The sequence below is a fragment of the Stigmatopora nigra genome, chromosome 4 (genome assembly GCF_051989575.1).
Source record: "Stigmatopora nigra isolate UIUO_SnigA chromosome 4, RoL_Snig_1.1, whole genome shotgun sequence".
In the NCBI taxonomy this organism is placed as follows: domain Eukaryota; kingdom Metazoa; phylum Chordata; class Actinopteri; order Syngnathiformes; family Syngnathidae; genus Stigmatopora; species Stigmatopora nigra.
In genome coordinates, this window is record NC_135511.1 from 17,045,754 (window position 1) to 17,056,847 (window position 11,094).

Genomic DNA, 11,094 nt, shown 5'->3' on the forward strand with positions numbered 1-11,094 from the left:
CCTGAAACGCTACTTTTTATATGTTCTTAATACCGTATTTTCACGACTATAAGGCGCACCCTCAATGAATGACATTTTTTCCATATATAAGGCGCACTGTATTATAAGGTGCACTGTATTTATAAGGCGCACTGTATTATAAGGCGCACTGTCTATTTTGGAGAAAATTTAAGACTTAAGTGCGCCTTATAGTCGTGAAAATACGGTAATTGCTATTGACTACCAGGTATGAAGCACTCACTACTTTACAGTCACCTCTAGAGCCAGCCATTGTTGATGTTTTGGATTTTTTTGGTATAAAATCTTGCAGTGGGGGAGGAGCTATATGATGAAAGATGTTGTAAACTAAGATGGCATCTGCATATTTAACAGTATTTTGTTCAGTTCAGGCGTTTGTGTTTTTTTAATATCCGACAGTGGTGGTTTTTCGTTTTTGGTTTTCTGTTTTTTCCATATATAAGGCGCACTGTATTATAAGGCGCACTGTCTATTTTGGAGAAAATTTAAGACTTTTAAGTGCGCCTTATAGTCGTGAAAATACGGTACACATAATATATATTAGGTTTGTAATATTACTTGAAGTGGGATGGGCAGTACCTTTCAGACAGGTGAAGTGAGTCAGTATACGTCTGTCTCATATCCGGTGATTTGGATTTTAATGAGAAGTTGCCGTATATATTTAAAAAAAAATGGGTGAGCAACAAAAAAGGGGCTTTTTTTTACTGTAAATTGACGGGAATGTAACCTGCATGTCCAAACTTGCATTGCGATCTGACATTCCTGTCTCCTGAGAAAATGACTGTGAGATCCTACAGATCCTGTTTGGCAAGGGCAAGGTGGGAGGGAGGGACGGTAGGGCCGGTAGGGACGGTAGGATAGACAGGGAATAGTTTGGGTTGGGTTTGAGAACAAGTTGCACGCTTCAGTTACTTATTTGCATGTCCTATCTTGCCTGGACTTCCATTTTTTTGGTCATGCTCAAAAGGGTTTTTGTAGGGTTTCTTTTTGGACTTGTTTTGTTTTTCAATGGATGACATGTCAGTTTATCAAATACAATTAAGTATCCTTCTCCTAAAGTCAAGTTTATGTTGAAATAATACATTATTATTATAGATTATAATGAACTGGATTGAGAATTGTGTTAGAATTTGTGTTTACAAGGATTATGAGTGGTTTTAAGTATAGTGAGTAGGGACTAGTGCCATCTAGAGGTGAAGTACATCCATTGCAAAGGGTGGGATTAGTTGGAGTTTGGTATTACAATTGAAAAACCCAATGGATTATGGGATTGAGTTGAATGCTTTAATTGTCATTATGCGTAAATGTAATGAGATTGAAATTCATTCGTTTTTTTGTGCCAGGGGTGCTGGAGCCTATTCTAGGTGTCAAAGGTGCAGCCCGTGGGCTAGAAGTGGCCGGCTCGGGGGTCAAATCTGGTCCACGGGGCATTAAAATGCCACAAAAAGCAATCTGCATACAAAATTATTGTAATTTTCATTTTTTGTACTATAAGTCGCAGCAGCCAAAATATACACAATAAAGAAGAACAAAAAATATATATAAAAAGCAAAAATAGCATTTTAGGAAGTCAATTTTTAACATTTTATCCAAAACCATGACCAAACATACTATAAAATGACCATAATAAAATGCAAAACAATAGTTTACATGCTTTATCATCACAGTTGTCTACATAAAAATGATATAATTAGCAAAAAAGTGCCATTTATAAAGTGGAAGATAACTAAAAAAATGACATTTAAATTTAACCTATAAGATCCACTGTAAATAAATTGCAGTTTCCCACAGATATCCCTTTAGGACCCCTGTTTTCTCCCAAAAAGTGACATTTATAATGTGAGAAATGAATAGAAAATGACTTTCAAACTTAACCTCTAAGATCCACTGTAAATAAATTGCAGTTTCCCACAGATATCCCTTTAAGACCCCTATTTTCTCCCAAAAAGTGCCATTTATAATGTGAGAAATTACTGAAAAAATGACTTAAATTTAACCTATAAGATCCTTTGTAAATAAATTGCAGTATCCCACAGATATCCCTTTAAGACCCCTATTTTCTCCCAAAAAGTGCCATTGATAATGTGAGAAATGAATAAAAAAACGACATTCAAACTTAACCTATAAGATCCACTGTAAATAAATTGCAGTTTCCCACAGATATCCCTTTAAAACCTCAGTTTTCTCCCAAAAAGTGCCATTTATAATCTGAGAAATGAACAAAAAATGATATTCAAACTCAACCTATAAGATCCACTGTAAATAAATTGCAGTTTCCCACAGATATCCCTTTAAGACCCCTGTTTTCTCCCAAAAAGTGCCATTTATAATGTGAGAAATGACTAAAAAAACGACATTGAAACTCAACCTATAAGATCCACTGAAAATAAATTGCAGTTTCCCACAGATATCCCTTTAAAATCCCAGTTTTTTCCCAAAAAGTTCCATTTATAATGTCAGAAATGAATAAAAAAATGACATTCAAACTTAACCTATAAGATCCACTGTAAATAAATTGCAGTTTCCCACAGATATCCCTTTAAAACCCCAGTTTTTTCCCAAAAAGTGCCATTTAAAATGTCAGAAATGACTAAAAAAACGACATTCAAACTCAACCTATAAGATCCACTGTAAATAAATTGCAGTTTCCCACAGATATCCCTTTAAGACCCCTGTTTTCTCCCAAAAAGTGCCATTTATAATGTGAGAAATGAATAAAAAAATGACATTCAAACTTAACCTATAAGATCCACTGTAAATAAATTGCAGTTTCCCACAGATATCCCTTTAAGACCCCTATTTTCTCCCAAAAAGTGCCATTTATAATCTGAGAAATGAACAAAAAATGATATTCAAACTCAACCTATAAGATCCACTGTAAATAAATTGCAGTTTCCCACAGATATCCCTTTAAAACCCCTGTTTTCTCCCAAAAAGTGCCATTTATAATGTGAGAAATGAACAAAAAATGATATTCAAACTCAACCTATAAGATCCACTGTAAATAAATTGCAGTTTCCCACAGATATCCCTTTAAGACCCCTATTTTCTCCCAAAAAGTGCCATTTATAATGTGAGAAATTACTAAAAAAATGACATTTAAATTTAACCTATAAGATCCACTGTAAATAAATTGCAGTTTCCCACAGATATCCCTTTAAGACCCCTGTTTTCTCCCAAAAAGTGCCATTTATAATCTGAGAAATTAACAAAAAATGATATTCAAACTCAACCTATAAGAACCACTGTAAATAAATTGCAGTTTCCCTCAAATATCCCTTTAAAATCCCTGTTTTTTCCCAAAAAGTGCCATTTAAAATGTCAGAAATGAATAAAAAAATGACATTCAAACTTAACCTATAAGATCCACTGTAAATAAATTGCAGTTTCCCACAGATATCCCTTTAAGACCCCTGTTTTCTCCCAAAAAGTGCCATTTATAATCTGAGAAATTAACAAAAAATGATATTCAAACTCAACCTATAAGAACCACTGTAAATAAATTGCAGTTTCCCTCAAATATCCCTTTAAAATCCCTGTTTTTTCCCAAAAAGTGCCATTTAAAATGTCAGAAATGAATAAAAAAATGACATTCAAACTTAACCTATAAGATCCACTGTAAATAAATTGCAGTTTCCCACAGATATCCCTTTAAGACCCCCATTTTTTTCCCTCTACCCTCCAAACAAAGCCACAAAAAAACTAGTCTTATGACCACAAAGCGGGCGGGCACTCAACCTGCTGCTTATATAAACAGCCGTGTGTTAGAAACCTCCTAATAATCCATTGTTTGTTGCTTGTTTGCAGTGAGACGGACGGCATAAACTTTTTCCTCCTGTGTCGTAAAAGTGAGTGAGTAAAAACTCTTTTCTCATTGGCTGCTTTACTTTTTTTTTTTTAGTTATGCAAGAAAAGCTCAAGAGATTAAAATGCCGTTATTTTCCAAAGTGATGGCGATTATTATTAAATACTGACTTATAGCAAGTGGAGAAAAACTATTATTAAGGAATATTTGAGCTTTTTTGTATGTGTAATTCAAATTTTAAGTGATAAAACGAAAAATTGCAGTATTTTTTGATAGTGGAAATGTCATTTTTTTTAGTATTTTGATTGTTTTGGAGTTTTTTTTGTGTATTACTGCAAGTACGTTCCGCTAACTGAAATCAGAAGCGTGTCCTAATGTTCCAAAGCTGAGTTTGCTTGAATAAATAACACAGCACTTTTTGATATTAATATTCCTCTCGTAAGTAATGTCATTTAATGTCAGGCACTTTTTCCGTCTACTGATTGATAATTCATCTTTTTTGCTGCTCTAAATTAATGTCATCTTGAGGAAACTTATCCAATATTATGAAGAAAATATACAACTATTAATATGGAGTTAGATTTATGTTGTAATTCCATATGTGCACACGTAAAATGTGTTTGAAGTACATATTATTATATGTACGTCCCTCAATTCATTTCGTGTTAAAGGTTAGTCAATATTTCATGTCGGCCGGACCATTTTAGATATATTATTTAGATTTTTTTTTTTTATAAATGGATTAAGAGAACTGGATTAAAAGCCCTGAATATTCAGTTTTTTTATAGATCTAAAACAATGTTTATTTTAGCTTTTTTAAATATATTTTTAGATTTTACAAAATGATTTTTGAACTAAAAACACAGAAAAATGTATTAAAAATGACAATTATTGATTTAATATTGGGAAAATTAGGAAATTTAATAAACATCTATACTTTTTATTTGAATTTGATCCTAAAACAGAAAGTCGGCACTCATAATTTACTTTCCCTGGCCGCACAAAATGATAAAGCGGGCCAAATTTGGCCCCCGGGCCGCCACTTTGACACTCGATTAGTAAACACCCAATCAGAATTTGCCTTTGTATGCTGACTCCTGATTGGTTGAGAATAATGTCGGACTTGAACTATAAAACAAATCACAATAGCGATTTTAGTGGATATCAAAATGCATTGTTAATGTGTTCCAAGAACTAGAATTTCTGATAATACCAAATTTACACAAAAAACACAATTTACTACACTTATAACACAATCTTTGTACACCATATTTCACATTACTCTAATCTTTTACTTACACGTCTTCATTTTTTCAGAACACCTCACCACTGGTTTGCTGTCATAATGGATATTCTTCCAAATATCTTCTTCCCCAATTACTTATATTTTTACACACAAACAATGCTCACTTAGCATTAAAAAAACGACCCCTATTTATATTTTTATCTCAGTCGTCCAATAGTAGCTTACTGGGTTCCCTCCAATGGATTCAAGTGACCTCATCACCCCCATAATGACCCCCATGTCTGGTTACTTGTGGCTTTTGATACTGGGCTTCGTAATAGCCTTCATCTTGGCCTTTTCCGTGGGAGCCAATGACGTGGCCAACTCCTTCGGCACGGCGGTGGGATCCGGGGTGGTCACCTTGAGACAAGCTTGCGTCCTGGCCTCCATCTTCGAGACGGCGGGCTCCGTCCTCTTGGGGGCTAAAGTCAGCGAGACGATCCGGAATGGCATCATCGACGTGCAGATGTACAACGGCTCAGAGCATGTCCTCATGGCGGGGTCCATCAGTGCTATGTGTGGTGAGCGCCGTCTGTTGATCGTGACTGGATGTTTGGTCGCCGGTCTTTTGGTCTCCGGGCTTTTGGTCGACGGTCAAATGTACTTAGATATTAAACAGCACTTAGATATCAAACAGTACTTTGATATTAAACACCACTTAGATATCAAACAGTACTTTGATATTAAACAGTACTTCGATATTAACCAGTACTTAGATACTAAGTACTTAGGTACTTAGAACAGTACTTCAATATTAAACAGTACTTGGATATTAAACATTACTTTGATATTAAACAGTACTTGGATATTAAACAGCACTTGGATATTAAACAGTACTTGGATAGTAAACAGTACTTCGATATTAAACATTACTTTGATATTAAACAGTACTTGGATATCAAACAGTACTTGGATACTAAACAGTACTTAGATATTAAACAGTACTTCGATGTTAAACAGTACTTAGATATTAAACAGTACTTCGATGTTAAACAGTACTTCAATACTAAACAGTACTTAGATAATAAAAAGTACTTCAATATTAAACAGTACTTAGATATTAAACAGTACTTCGATGTTAAACAGTACTTCAATACTAAACAGTACTTAGATAATAAAAAGTACTTCAATATTAAACAGTACTTCGATATTAAACAGTACTTGGATACTAAACAGTACTTAGATATGAAACAGTACTTAGATATGAAACAGTACTTCGATATTAAACAGTACTTCGATATTAAACAGTACTTCGATATTAAACAGTACTTAAATATTAAACAGTACTCAGATATTAAACAGTACTTCGATATTAAACAGTACTTCGATATTAAACAGTACTTCGATATTAAACAGTACTTCGATATTAAACAGTACTTAAATATTAAACAGTACTTAGATAGTAAACCCTCTGTCACCATTTGACCGGCGACCAAACGTCCGAGCACCTCTATTGATTGGTCGTTTGAGCTAAATTTGAGAAAGAAAAAAATATATATTTTGTCTTGACAGGTTCTGCCGTTTGGCAGCTAACGGCATCATTCCTGAGACTCCCCATTTCCGGAACTCACTGCATTGTGGGGGCCACAATAGGTTTCTCCATGGTAGCCAGAGGTCACCATGGGGTCAAGTGGATGGAGCTTATCCGCATAGGCGAGTAGTTTCATACTTTTTCAAAAGTTTGGTTTTTTTCCAACATTCCAGCTGTCCCATGTGAATCTTATTTTTTCAACCTGCTTTATCCTTACTGGGGTCGCGGGGGGTGCTGGAGCCTATCCCAGGTGACACCATGAATCGGTGGCCAGCCATTATTATATATTTTTTTGTACAGTGGCTTCCTGGTTCCTATCACCAATGCTGTCCGGCATCTTGTCAGGGATTCTCTTTTGCTTTATTCGCAAATACATTCTTTTAAAGGTAAAGTTCATCTTTTTAATCTGTTCGGGTGTCTTCTTCGCAGTAGCAAAATTGCAGTTAGTTTGTTTCAATGGAAAATGATTATTGAGCCACATTTTTCAAAAAAAAAACATTTATGTTTTCAAATGGGCATAGGCTGACCCTCTCCCCAACGGCCTCCGAACTCTTCCAGCCTTCTACGCCTTCACAGTGGGCGTCAATCAGTTCTCCATCATGTTTACAGGAGCACCAAGTAAGTCAATTTAGACCTCTGACAACGCCAAATATGATAAATCATAATTCCGCCAATGCACAAAAAAAAGGAGGGGCGCATTTTTTTACAGACATACTTATCACTAGGCACCAAACATCAAAACCGTTGACCAAGTATGGGGGGTGCAAGACACTTTTTGTAATCCAATCATCTTTTAGAGCTAATTTCGATACTTTTGTGTACTTAAAATACATTTTTTTTGTTATCCTGCATTTTATTATTAAATCAAATAAGTAAGAAAAATAAGTATTTTGTATAATTTAGTTGATGTATTTCTGAAATGAAGAGGAAAAATTTAAATTATATAAGCAATGTTATCTGAATGGTGCCCTGAACATACTATTTATTATCTTATCAGAGTACTGCAAATATGTATGTTGTAGATTAGGGTATGGTTAGTCATATTGTTGTTAGCAGACTGTTCACTAATTTACAAGTAAAAAAGAAGAAAAATTAGAAGGAATATGTCTGATAAATTCTCTTATGTATAAGCTAGGAGTGGATATTTGTTAGCATTTAGCATCTTGGCCTATGTAATGTTAGCAGATACTTCTTAATTTTTGCTTCAAATGCAGTGTTTTCTGTCAAAAAGCATCTTTTCTATGACTTTGATCTAAAAAATAATAATAAAACACTCGCAATTTCAAAAGTTTTTGAGAAGAATTTCAGTTTCAGGAGTAAACAGCAGTTTTTAGTGAATTAATATGTTTTTTTTCTCCATATTTTTGCAGTGTTGGGATTTGACAAAGTGCCATGGTGGTGCACATTATGCATCTCACTTGGATGCGCTATAATCACAGCATTGCTAGTTTGGTTCATTGCCTGTCCGCGTCTGAAGAGGAAAATCAAACGTGAGTCGTATTTTTTTTAGATATTTTGTGTCAACATGGTTGAAAACTTCTTCTTCTCCACTTTATAAACAGAAAAACTTGCCTCCCCTCCCTGCGAAACCCCTCTAATGGAGATGACCACCCACGAAACCACGTCAAAACCTGAATTTCAGACCCCTCCGTCAGACCACCAAAACGTTGCCTTCAAACTCGGAGGCTCAGAAGAAGCCGACCTAGACAAAGAAGTCAAAGACTTGCACATCAACAATGGTGAGAAAGATCCTACCCCAGTGGTGTCAAACTCCCTTTGGTCTGCGGGCCGGACCAGTAAACTCATTGCAAAATTACATTAAACTAACAATAAGCCCACTATTTTTTCCTTTGTATTCGTCACTAATACTAATAATTAGTGCAAAATATGACTAAATTATCAAAATGTTTATTAACAGAATTTTCCTTTTACATTATGAACAATATATTATGAACAAGAGAATAACATAAGAACATAAATAAATGTCCATTCATGTTGTCTGCACGTACTAAAACACTGCGCCCCTAGCGGAAAAAACACGAACTACAATTTTTTAAATAAAATTCATATTTTTTTATACAATGCAGCTTTCTTTCCCGGGCCGTACCAAACCACCAGACGGGCCTTATCCGGCCCGCGGGCCATATGTTTGACACCCCTCTTTAAAAACCTCAAAATACTCCAACCAAGTGACAAAAACTCCCCGAATAAGATATTCCAATCTACTTTTTTCAGGACTAGATAGCAACGCCGATCCTATGATGATTAGCGACCCCCAAAGTGGACGACTACACACCGTCCAGAAGGACTCGGGTCTTTACAAGGACTTGCTACACAAGCTACACATGGCTAAAGTCGGCGATTGCATCGGGGACAGTGACACGGAGGAACGTCCAATTCGGCGAAATAACAGCTATACGTCCTATACTTTGGCTATCTACGGAATTCAAGGAGAAACCAAGAACAACAACGAATGGAGAAGGAGATCTTTCTCTATGGATAGCTACAGTAGCTATGATTCAACTCTAACCAAAGGAGATTCCGTCAATGACAACAACCAGGAGAACCCTCGTGAAGATGATGAGCTGGAGCTTGACCCACCCGTTGTTTCCGCACTTTTTCAGTTCCTTCAGATTCTAACGGCGTGCTTTGGTTCCTTTGCACATGGCGGGAATGATGTCAGGTAAAATGGGAAGTTATTTAACGCATTGATTTTGAATGGTACGAGTAAGCCACATACACACACATGTATTTTTCGGATTATAAATCGCACTCGAGTATAAGCCGTGCACTGGACTATAAGTCGCATTTTTTGGGACAGTCATTTTCTAGTTTGATTTGAAAGTAAGTACTAAAATAATTTAAAGTAATCCTAGTAAAATGGAGTATAGCAGGTTAAATTGCAGTTTTTTTCTAATATAGCCTAAAAATTTAAAAAAATTAAAAACATAACAGGCTTTTGGTGGTGAATTTAACATCTACAAACATGGTGTCATAAACTGGATTTAATTGAACACTATTCAAAATGCCCTAAGCCAAATGCATTAATTTTTAACACAATTTATAATATAATGCCAAAGGACCAATTTTTTGTTTTTTTCTGACTTTTAATCGTTTTATTTGTGTTTCCAGGGTCCAAACTAATTGATATGAATGAAATGTTTTGCTAAAATTAGCAGCTATAGTCATTCATTCATTCACTTTGTGTACCACTTATCCTCACAAGAGTCGTGGGGGGTGCTAAAGCATAGTCCAGCTAACAATGGGCACCAGCAAGAGAGGCTAAATTTCAAAATAGCAAAATTGCCATTTTACGTCATAGCGATGCAAAAAATGTGTTAAATTTAACTTCTAAGACTAAAAAAAACAAAAAAAATATGTAGCTATAACCAGAAAATATCTTCAAAAAGTAACAGAGTAAAGAAAAGTTAAATTCTGAGGTTTCACAGTCACAAAACAAAACAAAATAGTAAATACCAGGAACAAAATACATGTTACATACATTGCTTGACTATACCTGCAATATCTGATAATGTATTTCTCTTTCTAGTAATGCCATTGGTCCACTTGTGGCACTCTGGCTTTTGTACCAAAGTGGTGCTGTTACTTCAAATGCACCAACACCCATCTGGCTACTTCTATATGGAGGAGTGGGCATTTGCATGGGACTTTGGGTTTGGGGTCGCAGGGTCATCCAGACCATGGGCAAAGATCTTACACCCATCACACCATCTAGGTACAGTATCAAAATTATAATATAATTAACTTAATTGGGGTGCTGGAGCCTATTCCACTCATATTCATATCCAGAGGCAATTTATTGTCCAATCAGCCTACCATGCATGTTTTTGGAATGTGGGAGGAAACCGGAGTACCCGGAGAAAACCCACGCAGGCCCGGATAGAACATGCAAACTCCACACAAGTGGAACCGACCTGGATTTGAACCCAGGTCACCTACCGTGAGGCCAACGGGCTAACCACTTAGTCACCGAGTTCCCCTGAAACCATATTTTCTGTATTATGTTCCATTTTAGCGGCTTTAGCATCGAGCTAGCGTCCGCGCTAACGGTTGTCGTGGCGTCCAATGTCGGCCTTCCTGTCAGCACGACACATTGCAAGGTAATGATGAAGAAAGTACATGTTTGAATACAGTATTCGGTGACTGGTCGCCATATTTGAACGCAGGTCGGATCCGTGGTCGCCGTGGGATGGCTGCGTTCCAGGAAATCAGTGGATTGGCATTTATTCCGGAATATATTTATGGCCTGGTTTGTCACTGTTCCTATCTCAGGTCTTATTAGTGCTGCTATTATGGCGCTTTTCATTTATGTCATTCTTTAATCAGATTCAGAACAACTAATGTATGTTGCTATTATTGACATTGATTGTCATTTTATATTGAAAAATGGAAAGGAAGCAATATATATAAAATAAAATACAATGTATATTCACA

The 11,094-nt window shown here is 35.8% G+C and overlaps 1 protein-coding gene across 1 annotated transcript; it reads left to right on the forward strand.

The window, feature by feature from the left end:
- The first annotated feature begins 3,744 nt into the window (after positions 1-3,744).
- On the forward strand, positions 3,745-11,094 carry slc20a1a (solute carrier family 20 member 1a). Its single transcript, XM_077714969.1, has 11 exons — positions 3,745-3,866; positions 5,141-5,629; positions 6,621-6,761; positions 6,940-7,025; positions 7,161-7,257; positions 8,010-8,129; positions 8,202-8,378; positions 8,875-9,322; positions 10,190-10,375; positions 10,676-10,760; positions 10,827-11,094. The coding sequence occupies exons 2-11, from the start codon at positions 5,308-5,310 to the stop codon at positions 10,980-10,982; spliced, it is 1,818 nt and encodes a 605-aa protein (XP_077571095.1). The 5' UTR covers positions 3,745-3,866; positions 5,141-5,307; the 3' UTR covers positions 10,983-11,094.